Source organism: Humulus lupulus, chromosome 2, assembly GCF_963169125.1.
Source record: "Humulus lupulus chromosome 2, drHumLupu1.1, whole genome shotgun sequence".
NCBI lineage: Eukaryota > Viridiplantae > Streptophyta > Magnoliopsida > Rosales > Cannabaceae > Humulus > Humulus lupulus.
The window spans coordinates 264,423,119-264,442,270 of record NC_084794.1 but is presented as its reverse complement, the minus strand read 5'-3'; the positions used below and the strand labels follow the sequence as shown (position 1 = coordinate 264,442,270).

Genomic DNA, 19,152 nt, shown 5'->3' with positions numbered 1-19,152 from the left:
CAAAGATCTTTATGGAAACTTCATGTTGCATGCGGAACCATCGACCAGACTGGTCGCAGGTAAGACTAGGCCGCCTACTGCTCATAATGTGTCTTCTGGTCGATATCCTAGCAGAGTTCCTCCAAGTGTCAACCACGTGTCCAGGAATCACTTGCCACGTCATCTATGCCACTTTTTTGGATAACACTCGGGATTTAATAGAAGTTTATATTAAACAAATAATCATGAAAATAAAACATGTGAGCAAAGTAATTAACCAAGTCAAAAAATGATTTCTATTCTTTTATTGATAATAAAATGAGATTACAAAGAATTTGGGTTTTAATTAGGGCATAAAACCCCAACAGCCATCCCCGTCGAAAGACTATCTAAAAGTAAAAAATCAGTACCGTTCTCGTCCGACGACTCAAGAATAGGCTTAGAGGCCTTCTTCTTGCCCTTCCCTGGAGGGGCCGGTGCAGCAGCAGGTCGCGGGGCATCGGTTGGTTCATTGATGGTCACCCCTGTTGCCCTCCTCGGTGGAGGTTGTGACATGTCTTGTTATTGTTCAGGGACTTCAGTGCCGGTGGCACTCCCCGCGGTAGATTCCCTCACATCCTAGTGAGGTGCCAGAAGGCCGTCCAGCCTCAAATTGGCCTCTATGACCAGCTGTTTGACGCTTTTCTCTACGACAGTCATGCTGACCAAAAGGGCTAATCAGACTTCCATGTCTGTAGTAGGAACTAGTCGCAGCCATGGCCCTGAAATACACTAAATCTCTAAGGGAAATGCAGGAAGAATCAAAGGAAAATAATAAACGATCAGGGGTGCAAAGATATTACCTCCTTGGGTGAAGGCCAGGTTGTTGGCGACCATGTTGGTTTGTTGGCGACCATGTCGGTAGTTAGAAAGTACTCCAGATGGTACTTCCCCACGTTGGATATGAAAGTAGTATCACTCAGGAAAGTGCGCGTCGTTTCCTGGTGGCAGAAATGGAAGAACCCCGTGTTTTCTTAGTTGGGGTTGGATTTTAGGTCGAACAGGTAGTTGACCTCATGTGGCGTGGGGACCGACCACTTCTTATGACTATAAAGGATATATAGTGCAGAGAGCATTCTATATCCATTTGGGGTTATTTGGAAAGGAGCGACCCCAAAATAATTGGCCACTCCTTGGAAGAAAGGATGGAGAGGTAGGATCGCTCCTGCCTCGATGTGGTACCTCAACCAGGCGCTACACGCACCTCCAGGCAGATTCGCCCGTTGGTCTCTGGTGGTTTGGACTAGGGTCACCCCAGGAAGCCCATACTTCTTGATATAATTGGCAATCATCCCAATCGTTACTCGACTAGGAGGGGCGATGTACCATTCGGCATCTGGTCGAATGACGTTTCTGAGTTGGGCTTGAGCTTGGATTCCTGGCTCGGGAGTACTCTCAACTCTACCGTTGGTCGAGGGAATTTCCGCATGAGGGGCAGGCTGGTTTTCAGAAGGTTTTGATGGTTTCTTTTTCTGGGCAGAGGATTTTACTCTACCCATGACTGAAGGGTTTGAATGAGGTCTGTTAGGTGGAATTCGAGAAAAAGGGATGTCCGGAATGAGCAATGACGGCTGTTCTTCGTCCACGAGCAGTTGAGCGAGCAGGTCATCGTCAATTGGTCTCTCACCTCCCCACGGATCTTGCATGAAAATCTGCGAACAGAAAATGGGAGATGAGAACTTGGAGCCTAAAAACTTGTGTTGAAAGTGGGAATAATGTTGCTCGCGTATAGAAATTAAGCTTTTATACGGCTAGCAGCATTCTAGCAAAAACACTAAGTTTCTTACGAGCAGTTTGTGAAACAGATTAAAAAGTGGAAGTAAAAAGTTTCGACTCCGAGAGAGCGGAAAAAACCCAGTTTTTCAGCTAGCTTAAAAATCAAATTTTTACTTCGATTTTACGCCCTAAATCTACAATCTCGACTACCAAACTGACTCCTAACTCCTATGAAACGTTATTTCACTATCCTATCAAACATCGATCAATATGCCCGTTTACCCCAAGACAGTTTCGGTCAAGAACATTCAAGAGCTCAGATACGAAACAGATAAAAAATGATTTTTCATGGCAACTCAAACGACTGAAAGGTTCGGAAAACTTACTTAGATAAAAGGTGGAGTATGAACACGAAAGTTTTGAGCGTCTGAGCGAAAGTCCCTTAGATCAGCAACGAAAGCTTCTGGGTTGTTTGGCTCAGTTCTTCAGAGTTCTTGAAGAAGAAAAGAGAAGATAGACGAAAAGTAAAAAGTAAAAAGTGAAAATGTGATTTTGGGGTATTATTTATAGTGATCGTGACGCCATAAAAGAGGTGATCATGAATTACTTTTTTCAAAGTATGGGGAAGTGTAATGGCCGTCAGACAATATTTTGGGAAACCAAAAAGACTTGATTGGACATTGTAGAGGTGATTTCCTACAATTGATTAGATGGGCACCAGCAACCTGTCAATAACAAAAAGAAGAGAGACGAGAGTTCAATTGGGAGCACCGGTGGGGTGTCAGCCAAAGGGACTCCGACGCTCAAGTCAGTCGGGTTGTAACGAGAGCTAATAGAAAGTAATAAAATTAAGATATAAATAGTCGAAATGATGATGGATGAAGGAGTCGTAAAATGGTCAGAGTGACGGTGGCGATGACGGAGGAGTCAAGCGACTAGGTCAGGTCCAATCAGACTGACTAATTAGTCTTGCTTGACTGGATTGCTCAGAAATAGAGTAGCCTTCGTTTCAATTAGAGAGTAAAGAAAGTTCAGTGATTATTTGATGCCTTTTCTCAACCTCTGATGGTCTTATTTATTGTCCTCCTTCTCGTTCCGTCCTCCTCCGTCTTTCTCCTTCGCTTGACTCGCTCCAAGTGGTTTTATTCCGAGATTCTTGGCGAACGTGATGGGAGCCTTGACTGTTTCAAGGTCCCTGGCTGACTGAGTGTATCCGAATTCGGGTCCGGGTATGGTTTTGGGTAATTGGATGGTACTTTGTATATGCGAGCCTATTTTACATGGGCTTTGGGCCTTCTTGGCTAGTTAGATAGCTTATTGGGCTGACTGACTGCTTGTTGGACTATTATTTTTCAAGTATACGAATTTTGTCCACTACAGACATGATTGGTTACTTTTTTCGAGAAGGCATGGGCGGCTCTGACAGATCTGGTGGGGTAAGCGAAGGGTCAGTTTCCTAAGTTTACTTTAAGCTGGTCGCAGTAAAGTAAACTTGGGGGGGCAAATGTTTACCCAAAAACGGATGCTGATGACGTGACAAGGATTTCTCACACGTGGTTGACACGTGGCAGAGTCAAAATAAGGCGATGTTGTTCGATTATCGACCAGCTACACATTGCTTCGTCATGCCTGACTATTAGATACAACCAGTTTGGTCGTATAATTCGGTTTATTTCCTTAAAAGATTATAATCTTGTAATAACTACGTTGATTATTTCCTCTTTATTGCCATGATACACAGATATTAAGGATAGTTAAAGTTCATTAACCCATGTAACCCCCCTTGAGTCTATAAATATGCATGAAATAGTTCAAGGAGGGGACTTTTGGCTTCTTTTTTTTTTTTTATCTTTTTCCTGAATACTGAGAGAAAGAGCATATAGTGCGATTATCAATCATCTTGTTGTAATTCTCCCAAGGTTTGTGAAATTCAAGAACCCTAGCTCTTTGATCACAGCATTGAGATTCAATATTAATAATAACACTAAGTGGATGTAGGTCATTACCATTCATTGAGGCCGAACCACTATAAATCGTCTGTGTTTATTCTTTACCATTATATTAAACCATTGGCTATTATCTCATTTCTTGTCGTATTCTTGACTTCGTGTCGTTGGCCAAATCGAGGGTCAACAATATTATATTAAACATATAATATAATCTACTATGAATTAGAACAATTTTTTTTTAAAACTAGCAAGAAACTTAAATTTAAAATCCACGTATAATATTTAATATTACATTAAATATATAATATATAATCTCTTGTTATCACTCTCAAATTCAAAATCTACAACAAATATAAACTTAAACAAAAGTAAATAAATTATTTAATTAAAATATGATTTTTATTTTAAAATTTATATAACATTAATATAAATTTAATAAAAATAATTAATAAATTTTATAAATAAAACTAATTATTAGAAGTGTGAAAAATATTTGAAATAAATGAAAAAATATTAAAGTTGAATTTTAGTGATGTAAATAAGAGAAATTGATGTATGATAGTAACAAGTAAAATATAAAAATAGAGTTTTGGTAATGTAAAATTAGTTCTCTAACAACACAATCTAAGAGCACTCCCAACGGCTATTTTACTCCATTTTTTAAAATACCTCATCAAAACACATTTTTTTTCTATTTTACCTCTAAATTTTATATTATACAATACATCAATTTATTTATATATTTCTCTACATCATTTAAATATTATATCTTTAAACATATTTTATTACTTAAAGTAAAATAAAATAATTGAAAAATAAAAAAGAAATAATAAATATATACTAAATGGAGAAAGAAAGCTTATAAAAAAATAATAATATTAAAATATTATATAAATGTTATGTAAATGTAAATATGGATTAATTGGAGTTTGTGCATAATTATTATAAATATATGTATAAAGGAGCTGATAGAAAATATTTTTATGAGTTTTAGCTAAATATTATAGAGAAAGTGTATTACAAAATATATCACCAAAATATATATTTTTATAATATACCTCAAACTTTTACATTATATCATACATCTGCTTCTCTATTTTTTTTCTACATCATTTATATATTATATTTTTTAAAATATTTTATTTATTTTAAAAAATAAAATAATTAAATATAATAGTATCGTACTCATATATATATATACAAAAGTTTATAAAAAAATAAAAAAATATTTATAGCTTGATTAATAGTATTTTACTACATATAGAGAAATAATATTCATTTAGGTAAAAAAATATAATTTTATATCATCATTAAATATGATCATCTAAGTAGAAATCCTAGATATATTACCAATTGTTTTGTTTCTAAACGGAGTCTGGATACTTCATTTTATTGGTCGAATCAAGCCAACCATAAATTATTTGAATTGCTAATATTAATTTGTATACCCTCCTAAAAAATATATTTAAGTGCACTTCATTGCATTTCACGCTCTAAATTTTTGATAATTCAATCAATCTTTCTTGGGCGAAAGGGAGGATATCATTAAAAGACTACTTAACTATTTTTTCACTATATTATATAAACAATAACACATTTTACAAATTTTGAGTCCTCTCAGCGTTATCTTATACGAGCTGTAACAATGCTATTGAACACGAGTTGAAAAGGTCGTTACTTTGGAGCAAGGTGATTGGAGGGGTCACGTGCCCCTCACGTGGAAAATTGCAGACACGACAATGGAAACGCAATTTAATATAGTACAGTATATATATGGCTACAAGGCGCGGCCAAAAAGTCAAATTCAGAATCAAAAGAAGAGAAACCGAACAAGGAAGGAGAACCGTTCCTCTTCTTCTTCTTCTTCTTCTTACCATTTTAGCTGTTTTCTCTTTTCTCTCGGAGGAGAGAGAGAGAGAGAAACCAAGCTCGCAAACAGATATTATCAAGATTACACCACCTTCCTCTCTCTAGGGTTTCAGTTTTCTCCATTGCTGCACTTTCTTTCTCGGTCTTCTTCTTCTACTACGGCCATTGCTCCCAAGATTCTTCTCCAATTTCTTCCTTTCTATTCGCTTTTCTCCGATTCCACTTTCAGGTTTCGTAGATATTGAGGTCAGACTCTCTTCTGCTGATTTTGATTTTTATTGCGTGATTTGGTTGAGGTTCGCATTGTGTGTTTTTGTATGTACATGCTTCTCTTTTTGTTAGAAAGGATGGGTTTATAATATATGAAGACGCATTGTGTGGATTGTGTTAGGCACAAATTAACGAGTTTTTATTGTTTTCTTACATTTTTTACAATAGAGTTTGGACAGTAGAGAAGAATGTGCTTGTTTATCGAATTGCATTGGTGTAAGCTTTTATTGGAATTTCATGGAGAATGTCTATTTATTCAGTTAGTGAAAGTGATGCCAGTAGGCTATAATTTTATTGAGATGATGATATTGTCCTCGAGTTTTCACTTTTGTTCCATAAATTCTAAACCAAATTTATGTTAGAAGAGGCAACATTGCCCTACTAACTTCGCTCAACCTTTCTGTTTTGTTTAACGATTTTTATTTGTTATTTCATAGTTGAATTTTCAAATTTGTGCAAATTGTTGCTTAAATGTAACTTAATTTATAGCGCTGAGGCCTTTTTTTTTATCCCAACAGTATGATAGTGTAATTTTATGACCATAGAATCTAATTTTGCTGGTATCAGCTTAACAGATATACGACCTTCAATGGTATGCTCACTTGGAAGTGGGAGGATGGCGGTGATGGCAAGGCTTTTGGCAGCAAGAAGTTTTTCACTAAGTGTAGCAGGTACATTTGGCATATATGTATTACTGTTTTGTCACTTGTGTGGGCTTATTGTAGAACTATTTAACTGTTGAAAGAGATGGGAAGTGAGCATTTTATAGTCGGCACTTCTAAATTATAATATTTGTGTACAATCATGCTTGTCATGATTCCTTTGCTAAGTCATATTTCATTGTTTTGACAGAGGAAGTTGGAAATCAGAAATTAGCTGCTAAGTTGGCATGCAAAGAATTAAGAGAGGCAGATGAGCCAAATTTGCTTGATGAAGAAGGTGATTTGTTTATTTCTTTACCTTTGCCCCCTATTTATTTCATTAGCTAGATTCTTTACTAGAAAGCTAAACTGCCACAATAATTTGATAAAATTAGATGGTGTGGTCATGAGCTAAGTAGAATATATGTTACTAAAATTATTTGGCTTCACAAAATGCAAGACAATAATTAAGTTGCGATTTCTAAGTTTTGTTCTATTTAATTATTGGAAAATTGTGATTTTTTATCTTTGTGTTACTTAAAGTTTCTTTCCCTGCTCTTTTTGGGTGCTTTAGACTTTCATTGATTTTTGGCTGGTTTGCAGATATGCACATCTTTGGTTTGATGCCCATGTCTGATCCTTTGCATTTGGTAAGTCTATAGTTTATAACTTACCAAATTACCATGTATTAGGAATTTGTCTTTACTAGAAGATTTTTCTGTTTTCTCAATGAAATTTAATAATTCTAATATTCTATTTTCTTAATATGCTTTCATTTGTATGCATGGACTAATCATCGCTTTCAGTCTCTGATTGCTTAATATTGATTTGAAGGTATGCTGCAATACTTGTAAGAAACCAGTCCAGGCTAGTCAATACGTAGCTCATGCAGGTTTGAAGGGGATCTTTAGTTATTATTTCTAGTTTGTGTGATTTTATCAAGTCATAATACATAATATACATCCAAGAATGTGATATGTACTCCCTTTAAAATTCAAAATACAATGAAGAAGTGTGTTTCTCATAAACACACACTGACACACGCACACACAATGAAGAAGCATTTAGAGTTTATCATATATAGGATTTTTCCCTAGCTTCAAATTTGAATTCATATAAACTTCCGTGACAATTTATGTTCTCATACATCAGTATATAATGCCTATTATAGGGCCTGGCTTTAATCCAAGATGGCATGCCTCTTATAGGGCCTGACTTTAATTCAAGGTATCATGCCTATCATAAGGCCTGACTTTTCTCCAAGATATCATGCCCTATTATAAGGCCTGACTTTAATTCCCAGTGACTTGTCCTATGTGTTGGTCATTCCACTTCTATGTTTTCTTTGTCTGCTCATGCTTCTGCTGAAATAGTTTTTTTTTTCCTCCCTTACGGATCTCTGCAGAACTTTGTAGAATGGTAAGCTCGACAGAAGAATCCATGCTGGATGTTAATGGAAGTGTGGGGCATAGAAAAGCCGTGAGAAAAGAGAAGAGGAAGCCACTCAATGCTTATGCTCGTATCCTTTTTCTTTTTCATTTTCTTCATGACTTACAACATATCTGTAAAAGCCAAGGCTAGCTTCAGCGCTTGGGTGGGTGAGTGTGTGTTCTGGTGCTGGGTTTAGGTTCCTGCAGTTGTCTCTTATGAAAAAATAGAAAATCTTTAAAAGAATTATGGAAGCAGTCTGTTCTTATATATGTGTTATGAAGTCTTTTTTTTTTTGTCCATAACCTGTTTTAGACCAGGCTATTTTAGTTCGTGAAGTGGAAAGGTCTGAATCTATCACAGTAGGTGATACTGCTATTGCAGAATCTCAGCTGAATGGGAAACCTGGGACGAATTCGTCCTTCTCTATTGACCGAAAAAGTAATTTCATCGTGCCTTTAGTTCGTTATTTTGTATAATTTCTTGTAATATGATAATTTGATTTATCATGGTTTCAACCTGTAAAATCTGTTGGTAATGAAAAGATGCATTGCTTCTTTGAAAAAGTTTTCATCACTTATATATGGTTGTTTTAGGCAGGATGAAGAGTGATATATTAGGGTGGAATTGTTTTCTGATTCCCCCAATTGCTATTGTACAATTGTAAATTACCCATATAATTGTTAAAGTAACTTGGCCTATGTGAAACTTACATATATAGTGAATCTCTTATGTGCCTACACTTGTTACTCTGTGGTCTGTGCTAAAGTTGTCTACTGCAAGAGATTCTGTTTCAAGTTCAAGTGCATTTATATCTAATTAACCTCATGGAGCTTTAAATACCATACAGTGATAGCCTTTCCCAATTGATTTTGTGAGGCTGCCATTACGACAAAATATTGTATTAATATTTATCCAGCTAGCTTGATTGTCTTGCTCTCTCTTGTAGGAAATTCAGCCTATGTAGATGCTGAAAATTTGATGCATGGTTCAGCAGTTAGTCCCGGAGATGCTGACAACTCAGTTGGTGTAATGCCTTGTACACTAAAGCGATCTAAATTGTATGTTTTCCCTCGAATTTTCACCTTACATTGATTTGAGAACGTTGATTTCTTGCACATCTCTATTTCAATTACACATTGGGTTTTTTACTATTTGTACCCGGCCCTTTAATATTTTTTTATTGCAATTGCTATATTTGTTGCCTTTGTTTTTATGTCCACCCCAATCAGATATATTACTCTACTTTCATTTTGGAGCTTTTTTATAAAATAACTTTGGGTTGCAGATGTAGTAATTTAGGGAGAATTTTCATATAGTTGTGGATATTGAAATGAAATGAAATTTCCTACTTCATAAGGTTGAAAAATCTTGGTATAACATAGTTTTAGGCATTTGATTAATGTGGATGGATCTATCATCACTTGTCCCTACTCCCTCCATATATATATCGCATGGCTTCCTATCTTGAAGAGTGTGGTAGAAGCCTGTTAAATGCCTTAAGTGAAAAGTAGCTAACTAGAAAAATTTCCAGATTTTATGCACTGCTGATGTTAATATACCCATTTATTGAAACACAATCTGTCCAACTTTTTAGAGTAGTTGTTATAAATACCGTTGCCAGATTTTGTCACGGGTTTCTATTATATGATGCAAATCTTTTTTCTGTCTTGTAGGATAACAGGTGAGTGGCTGCCATTGTCTGATGCCTCTGTTGTTTCAAATATCTTATTTCTTAAGTACACAGGATGACTATGTCTGTGAGACCTGAGTTAAGTTTAGATTTATTTAATATTGTTTTGTTTTCTGATAACTCTGTACATAGAATGTTGGCAGCATTTAGCTTATGGATAGACTTGTGTGAAAATCATAGTACAATGGAACCGGAGATTACAATTGTTTTCTCAAATTTATTCACAACCTAAACTTTGAAGTGAATAATCCTTCAGTTTTGACAAAAATTCTACCTTTGAAAGGGAGTCAAATTTTTGTTTTGCACTATGATGAATGTTATTGAGGGAAACCCTGTGTCATAGATGACAATAAGCTCTCTTTTATCTAGATTAGTTGATGAAAAAACAAATGGAATGAGTATTCATGTTGATGTACTGACATCAAGACTAAAGCTGTTAGAAAAGTTCCTGTTCCTGTTTAAACAGGAACTATTCTAACAGCTTTAGTCTTGATGTCACCACCTCAATGAATCTGAATTGAGAGGTAGAGACAAGTGAAGTTGAGGTTGGGGTTACTAATTGATGTTATTTCCTGGCTAAGAATTCAGCCTAGTTCTCAATGTCTTAATTAACATTAGATAAGTAGTTTTGTAGAAAGAAAAGGACCAATCTGAAAAATATATTATTTATCAAGTAAATTAAAAACTAAAAAGGGCATTTTATTATTATATAGTACTGCTGTTAAATAATGAATTATTAATGTAGACTTGTGCTTAATGCATGTCTTTAGGTTGCATCTCTCCCAAACAAACTATTGCTGAGAGTGGAGGCCCTAATGATTCTTTTTTTGGAAACAAGAAGCCTGATCAAGTCAATGGATGCTGCCTGCCAATTAAAGGTATTTTACAGTTGTGTAGATTGCTTAATCTCTGCACATATATGATAAACCTTGACGATCTGTTAAATGTGAAATTTTCAATATATTTTCTTTATTGAAGTGGGTAAAAAGTCCATTGATCAACAGTTTATGAAAGTTTGTGTATTGGTTTTACAGTAATTAAGATTGCCTATCTTGATCCATTAAAGCAGATGTGCCAGCTCCCCTTGCAACCAAAATATATTACTCTCAAAGAAGCAATCGTCTCCGCTCTGCACTTTGTCATCTTTACTATGAGACAGTGGGATTGACTGAGGAGGTTTGCAGTGACACTGTGAACAAGAAATTAACAAATGATAATGTGTACCAATCACAGGCTTCATCTCAGAAAGACAAATCATTGAAACAAACAAATACAGAGTTAAACAGCAAGGTTTGCTGTTTACAATTTCTTCCTACTCATTATTGGTTGCTTAATGCTCTCATCTAGCTTTCTTTCAAAAAAAAAAAATGCTCTCATCTAGGTTTTGTTGTAGAGTGGTGTTTCTCTGATCTTAATAAGTAAGGATTGTACCATAATTTTCATTTGTCTTTCCTATGTTGATGTTGTAAACCTTCATGTTATCATGTGTCTCTCCAATAAGTTTCTTACAGTGGCATTCACTCCGAGCCAATATTTCATTTTCTCTACGATTATAGGCACTGTGGCTAGTTAAGGTTGTGTGTTTGCCAAAGGTTATGCTAAAGATCAAGTGCATGTGAATATTTTATGTTTCTGTTGAATTACTTGGGGATAGCTGATTTGAAGTTATCATTGTTCCATTGAAACAGAAGGACTCACTTTCTCTGCCTTCTCTGCAAAATCCTGACCAATTCCTTGCACAAAGCTCAGAAATGTGCTTGGGTTCATCTGGAGTTTGTTCGCCTATGAGCGACTTCTCAATGCAGTTTCCTGTTGATAATGTTTCAAGGTCTCTGGTTGCTCCTGTTGGTTTAGCAAGAAACAAATACCTTTCAAAGCCTTTCTCATATCCGGGAAATTCAGGTATTTCTTCAGGACACTATATGGTAGTTTCTGTGAAAATTTGAATATTTTTCTATGTATTATTATCTCAAAGAGAGGGAATATATATACAACCTAGAATCTGACCTAATAAATATAAATAGCTAATTCTAGAAAGTACACCATTAAAATCCCCTAATTTTCGATTTGGTATTAATACCAAATTGATTCCTATATACAGCTGTGGTCAACTTCCTAATTACTGAAATAAATCCACACTCCCCTTCAAGCTGGGTTGTGTATATCAAACATCCCAAGCTTGCAAATTAAATCTTCAAAATTGGTTCTTGGGAGAGCTTTAGTGAGGATGTCGGTTGTTTGAAATCTTGATGGAGTATAAATAGCTTGAACAATAGCATTCTCAATCTTCTCAGTGATGAAGTGTCTATCTATCTCAATATGTTTAGTCCTGTCATGATGAACAGGATTTTTTGCTATACTGATGGCAGCTTGATTGTCACAAAGCATTTGGATAGACTCTTCTGTAAATACTCCCAGTTCACCAAGTAACTTTTTCAGCCAAATTCTCTCACAAATACCGAGAGCTAGAGCTCTAAACTCAGCTTCAGCTGAGCTTCTGGAAACAACTGTCTGTTTCTTACTTCTCCATGTTACTAGATTACCCCAAACATAAGAACAGTAACCTGAAGTACTCTTTCTGTCTGTTATATCTCCTGCCCAGTCTGCATCAGTGTACACTCTGATTTCCTTATTTTCACTCTTCTTGAATAGCAGACCTTTTCCTGGAGTCATCTTGAGGTATCTTAGGATTCTTGTAACCGCTTCCATGTGTTCCTCTGTTGGATTATTCATGTATTGACTCACCACACTAACAGGAAAACCAATGTCAGGTCTAGTGTGAGATAAATAAATAAGGCGTCCAACTAGCCTTTGATATCTCCCCCTGTCCACAGGGGTCTGATTTGTCCCCGAGCCAATTTTCTTGTTCGACTCCATTGGAGTTGAGGCTGGTTTACACCCAAGCATTCCTGTTTCTTTGAGTAAGTCTAGAACATACTTACGTTGAGAAACAAAAATGCCATGTCTTGATCGTGCAATTTCCATGCCAAGAAAATATCTGAGATACCCTAGATCTTTAATCTCAAACTCCTTTGATAAGAAACTTTTCAACCTTACTAGTTCCTCCTTGTAATCGCCTGTTAATATTATATCATCAACATAAACAATTAGGATAGCTATCCTTTCATCTGAGTTGATTTTGACAAACAATGTGTGATTTGCCTGACATTGAGTATAGCCATAGCCATTCTGAATGATTGACTTAGTGAATTTTCCAAACCATGCTCGTGGAGATTGCTTAAGGCCATATAGAGATTTTTTGAGTCTACATACTTTATCCTGGTTGGATGAATTCTCAAAACCAGGTGGAATATCCATATAGACTTCTTCTTCAAGATCTCCATTCAAGAAAGCATTCTTAACATCTAGTTGGTGCAATGGCCAGTCCTGGTTTGCAGCAAGAGAGAGAAGAACACGAATGGTGTTGAGTTTAGCAACGGGTGCAAAGGTCTCTTGATAATCTATCCCATAAGACTGAGTGAAACCCTTGGCAACCAAGCGAGCTTTAAACCTCTCAATGCTACCATCTGCTTTATGCTTAATAGTGAATACCCACTTGCATCCCACGGGTCTCTTCCCAGTTGGCAATTTTGTGATTTCTCAAGTACCATTCTTCACCAGGGTGTTGATCTCATCTTGTACAGCCTTTTTCCAACTAGGATCAATCAGCGCCGCCTCTTGAATTGTATGGGGAATCTGTACACTGTCAAGAGTAGAAACAAATGCCTGATAGGATGGAGATAAGATTTTGTAGGACACAAAGTTGCCAATAGGATGTTGAGTACAAGCTCGAACACCTTTTCTTAAAGCAATAGGCAGATCATCATTTATATGAATAACATTATCATGACTAGGATTACTCAAACCTGAATGTATTTCTGGAGGATGTGGATCCAGTTCTGATTCATGGTGGCACTCAAGATGTGCTCAATCTTTTAATTCTTTGTCAGAATTTTTCCTTCTTTGGTAGACACGGATCTCTTTAGGTTCTTGTTGTTGAGGCTCAATAGTCATAGGTGGATCTTGATTTTCTATGACTTGGGAAGAACTAGATGGACCTTGATTTTCCATGACTGAAGAAGTCGAAGAAATGTCCTTGACTGGATTGGAAAATTGATCGAGAGGCGGAGTATGAGTATGAGTACCCAGAATAATGTCAGTATGGGTACCTGGAATACTCTCCCAAAGATGAGATTCATTTACATTCTCCCCCTGAATCTCAGATTTGTAGTAAGCATGTTTTTCAAAAAAGGTTACATCCATAGAGTTATAAGTTTTTCGAGTAGTAGGAGAATAATACTTATAACCCTTTTGATGGGAGGAATAACCAATAAAGATACATTTGATAGACTTAGGATCTAACTTACTACGATGTTGTGAATAGAGATGGACAAAAACAGTGCATCCAAAGATTTTAGGGTCAACAAAGCTAATGAACCGAGTATGAGGGAATAGTTGCAAAAGAGTTTGACAAGGAGTTTGAAATTTTAGCACCTTGGATGGCATCCGATTGATGAGGTATGCAGCAGTAAGAATGGCATCACCCCAGAAGAATTTGGGAACATGAGTCCCAAACATGAGAGACCGAGCAACATCAAGGAGATGTCGATTTTTGCGTTCAGCAATTCCATTTTGCTGAGGAGTATCAACACAAGAACTTAGGTGAATGATGCCTTGTTGTATCAAATAAGGACCAAGAACAGAATTAAAGAAGTCTTTGGCATTGTCAGTTTTGAGAATTTGAATCTTTGTGTGAAATTGTGTTTGAATCATAGAATGAAAGCGCTGAAATATTTCACTCACTTTTGTTTTATTTTTCATGAGAAACACCTAAGTTAATCTCGTGTGATCATCTATAAAAGATACAAACAATCTTTTTCCCAATATAGTGTTGACCCGCGAAGGCCTCCAAACATCACTATGAATTAATGAAAAAAGGTTTGGATGGTTTATATGTTGATCTAGAATAACTATTGCGAGTGTGTTTTGCAAACTGACAAATTTCACAGCAAAAAGAGTTTGGATTTTTATTAATAAATAAAGAGGGAAACATTTTTGACAAATACAAAAAATTTGGATGACCAAGACGATAGTGCCATAGCATAATATCACTATCGTTATTAGAACAAGAAATGGATTGATTATTCAAATAAAGCAAACTAAACTTTTGGGTTGTGCTAGTAGATTGAGTTTCATTCCTTAGAACATAAAGACCAGAACACATCTCAGTACTGCCAATCCTCTTCCCCGAATCCAAGTCCTGAAACACACAAAGATTTGAGAAAAATTTAGTCACACAATGGTGGTCACGAGTAAATTTACTAATAGAAAGTAAATTACAATCCAATTTCGGTACATAGAGTACAGAAGTGAGGGTTAGGTCCTTATTAATGATGACTGAACCCAAACCCTCAACTTTAGAGAGTGTACCATCAGCAATTTTGACAGTATGATTTCCTGTACTCATGTGAAACTCAGAAAAATTTGATGCATCTCCTGTCATGTGATCTGAAGCCCCAGAATCAAGAATCCAAGATTTAGTAGTTCTTTTATTGACAAAATAAGCTACTGATTTATTACCTCGTTCTGCCAACATTTTAGTACCATGAGTGGCAGTCAACGGAGTGGAGGATTGCTGTGAGAGGGAGTTGGAGTAGAGAGGGGCTGATCTGGTGAGGAGGTCTTGGAGGTTACCTCTGAGATGGAGCTGTCTTTTTCGGCAGCCATGGTAGTCAGAAAAGGACAAAGATGGACACACAGAGAAAAGGAAAAAAAAATAAAAAAATTTTGGAGAGCTAGGCAGCGGAACCTTGCTCTGATACCATGTGAAAATTTGAATATTTTTCTATGTATTATTATCTCAAAGAGAGGGAATATATATACAACCTAGAATCTGACCTAATAAATATAAATAGCTAATTCTAGAAAGTACACCATTAAAATCCCCTAATTTTCGAAAGAATAAATATACAAAATATTTGGTATTAATACCAAATTGATTCCTATATATAGCTATGGTCAACTTCCTAATTACTGAAATAAATCCACAGTTTCATTTGTGAGTTCACATTTTTAAAATGGAGTTAAGTTTATATAAGGCTATTTATAAACTTGAAGGTCATGTGATACTGGTAGCTTGTTGTCAGTAAAGGTCAACGTGTCTCTGAATGAGATCACTACATTATGCCGTTAGTGTTCATACAATTTTTCTTTTATCTTGTATTATGAAGTGCGGTGTTTGTTCTACTGCAATCACCTCACCAATCATATGCTGTTATCTTTTTCTATGGAGGTCCGAAGAAATAATGTTGTGGGGGCTGTTTCTGTTTGAATAATGTCAGATATGTCACCTGTGTGTAAAACTTCACTACCTAATTTATTATCAATAAGGGTGCCTATTCTTCTAATTGTTTAATTGATGAGAAATCAGGTAGCATTAATGTTTATGTATGGTTTAGCTTTGTTAAAAAAAATTGAAGAGAGCATTTGTAAGTGTTTTTCCATAGAATTTCTACAGTTTTATTGTTTGATTTTACTTGGCTGTGTAAAAACATGACTTGTTTTTTATACCAATTTATCATTGACAAAATATAATCCAGCAGTTTAAATTTTTTCTGGCTGCATTTATATATCTATTTACTTGTTTTCGTTACCCACTCACATTGTTAAATACCTTCAAGATGGAAATAATCAGTTGTCTTTGGTTTTGTAGGACAACCTCTTCGGCCAGTGCAGCAGCAAAACGGCAGTGTTCCTGTTTTATAAGACTTCAATGGAACATATTTTTGTATTGCTGGAGGAAGATGTAATTAACCAAATACTTGAGGTTAGGTCCTAGGAACCCTTTTTGATACCAACCAAGAAATTCATCAAAATTGTTCATTCTGCCTTTATAGCTGAGTGAGTACCAGCTAGTGTTTATAGTCATTCAAGAATCAAAAACGAAGGAAAAATCTTTTGATTGCTGGGAGGGTAAATTTGTAGTTCGTACAGTTGTATATCTGGCTTCTGTAAATATAAGTTTTACCCTTAATCAACTGCATTTTTCTTTCATTCCCTTTTATGAGCTTGCTTTACTCTCTTTTTCTTTGTTATGCCTGATCTCAGACTGCAGAACTTCTCAAGTTGCCATCCCTGACCCAACATGTTACTTTTTATGGTAACATAACTTTATTTTTCTTGACTTTAGATCAGTTTAGAATGGATAACATCTTTCCAGGGAGGAAGAACAGGGCCTTGGTAGAGCTTTGCTCCGTACCCATATTGGTGGAGATGTGGGACCCGTGTTCTCACAGTCTATTCTTCTATATGAACAGGCAAGGTTGTATTAGGCAATACTCCAACTATGCGCATATATAATATAACAATTAGTTTTCAGTGCAGGGAAAAGGTGAGCCTAAGGTGTGTATAGTGAAAAAAAGGTATAGAAAAATGAATCATTTTAGGTATGTTGGTTTAAAGATTATTGAATTTATCCTTTTATCTTTTAGTAGTGATTGATTATCAAGAACCCTAGAAGGAAGGGCAATGAGGTTAACGGCACTCAAATATGTCTCCTTTTGCTGTGGTAATTGAGGGTTAGGTGGGGATGGAGGCCTTGTTGCTCCAATTCAATGACAACCCAAGTGGGGGAGTTTTCAGCAGGCGGGACCTGGTAAGTTGCCCTTGCAATTATGACAATGCAGTGCCAATGAGACTAACGTGTGACAGCAATAGATTAGGACGGCCTCTTAACTTTGTGCTATGAGAATTTATTTATATCTAGAACTTAACGTTTTTTTTTTTTTTTTTTAATAAGCATTTTGTTTGTGCTAGTTGTGATTATAATATTTTCTATTCTTGATGATGTGACTTCATACAATCGTGGATTGTTTTGTTTTGTCTTGTCTTTACCAATACGATCATCGTTTTGGCATATGTTTATTCTACCATAATATAAATGATTTTCTTTTAAAGGAAAAATAATTAAATAAAATACGCAAGGGGAGGAAAATTGTGACAACTGTGTTGTGTACGTGTGTATCATTATATCCTCCACTTTGTAACGTGGGAAAGGTTCACTTACATTATAACAAAATTTTAGTAGAAGCTGTGAGATGGTTTAGATATTTATTGATCTGTGTTGTTTATTTTCTTTCCTAGTGATGCTAATAAAATATGAATTATGTGGTAGCTGATCATGTTATAGCTGCATGTTCATCTCTCTGATGGAAACATAATGTCAGCAAGACCGTATTTCAATTTTTCATTTGCATTGGTATATGATTTTATCTATATTACTGTATTCACAATTTCACACCCTAATGTTTGATTTAAAAGTTGTGCAGTCACAAATTTTTTGTTTATTTATCTTTGGTATTTCCATATGGTTAATGTGAAATAAATAAATAAATAATTGAAACTTGGCAGCATTCACGATAATTAAAGTGTTTGTTGGGCACTTGGATATATTAATCAGAATATTTAGCATGTTTTTTAGGCGACAGAAACTAACGATGGAATGTTTTGTTAGGTATTATCGACATTTACAAATGATCACGTAGTAATAATCCAAGTCTGTTTTTCGCTGGGAAACATAATCCCTCAAAAAAATATCATGTAGAGAAAACATATTCCTTGCTTTCTTCTTTAGGACTGAGTACGTTTGGTATCATTAATTTTATTGGGAATTTTTTAGATTTATATACAAGCTTAATGCCAAGAGAATGGTTCTGTGATATCATTCCTCTATCTTTTCCATTATTCAAGCAAATAGAATAATTCTATCCCGTACTATTATAAACCAAAGCATATATATATATATATGTATTCAATATTGGAGGAATAGCTTCTTTATCTTTTCATTTTTTATTTTTTCTTTCCACCTTGCAGTTGTTAAATGTAAAAAGGAAATGCTTGTTTTCAACTTTTACAACACAATTAAAATATTCATATACATAGTATATAGGCAATTTCTTTTGCTTAATGATATATGGAGAGTAATAAAAATGGCGAGATAAATTGGTACAAGTTATTAGTAGCTTAGGAATTATAGATCTTATCCAAAAGTATTTTCTAGGGGAGTTTTGATTTTGACAAAGACTCATAGAGATTAACAACCGACAGACAAAGCCCTTTTCCTAAAACTCCTTTATATTCCCTTCTTTATTTACATATCACATCTTTTCACTCGTATTTTTCGATTTTATTTTACAAAACACATCATTTTAGTAGGGTAGGTAACTATTTGGTATTCTGTGTTTTTGTAAATTATCGTTTGGGTGCTATGTGTTTACAATAATGTCTATTTGATACCATATATTTTGAAATCGTACATATTTGATACCCTAAACTCAAATTTATTTGATAAAATTTTGCCAATTTAATCAAACTGTTTTTAATTTTACGAGTTCCAAATTTAAATTTAATTACTTAATTACATATAACTAATGGTAATTTTGCCATATTGATAAAATTTTATTTATCAAATCTGAATTTATGGTACTAAATATGTATGATTTTAAAATACTGAGTATCATATGAGAATTATTAAAAAAAAAATACAAAAATGATAATTTACAAAAGCATA

The 19,152-nt window shown here is 35.1% G+C and overlaps 1 protein-coding gene across 11 annotated transcripts; it reads left to right on the top strand.

Moving 5' to 3' along the window:
* The first annotated feature begins 5,480 nt into the window (after window positions 1-5,480).
* Window positions 5,481-16,637, top strand: LOC133819349 (uncharacterized). Of its 11 annotated transcripts, none has more exons than XM_062252573.1 (13): window positions 5,481-5,798; window positions 6,398-6,493; window positions 6,675-6,761; window positions 7,067-7,113; window positions 7,298-7,355; window positions 7,869-7,982; window positions 8,207-8,332; window positions 8,841-8,952; window positions 9,576-9,662; window positions 10,355-10,462; window positions 10,651-10,874; window positions 11,273-11,486; window positions 16,297-16,637. In XM_062252573.1, exons 2-9 carry the CDS (start codon window positions 6,412-6,414, stop codon window positions 9,577-9,579), a joined length of 630 nt encoding a protein of 209 aa, XP_062108557.1. In that variant the 5' UTR covers window positions 5,481-5,798; window positions 6,398-6,411; the 3' UTR covers window positions 9,580-9,662; window positions 10,355-10,462; window positions 10,651-10,874; window positions 11,273-11,486; window positions 16,297-16,637. The 11 variants fall into 11 exon arrangements, with proteins under 11 accessions (XP_062108557.1, XP_062108551.1, XP_062108550.1 ...); XM_062252567.1 differs by having other exon boundaries at window positions 9,568-9,662; window positions 10,654-10,874; XM_062252566.1 differs by having other exon boundaries at window positions 9,568-9,662.
* Window positions 16,638-19,152: the final 2,515 nt, after the last annotated feature.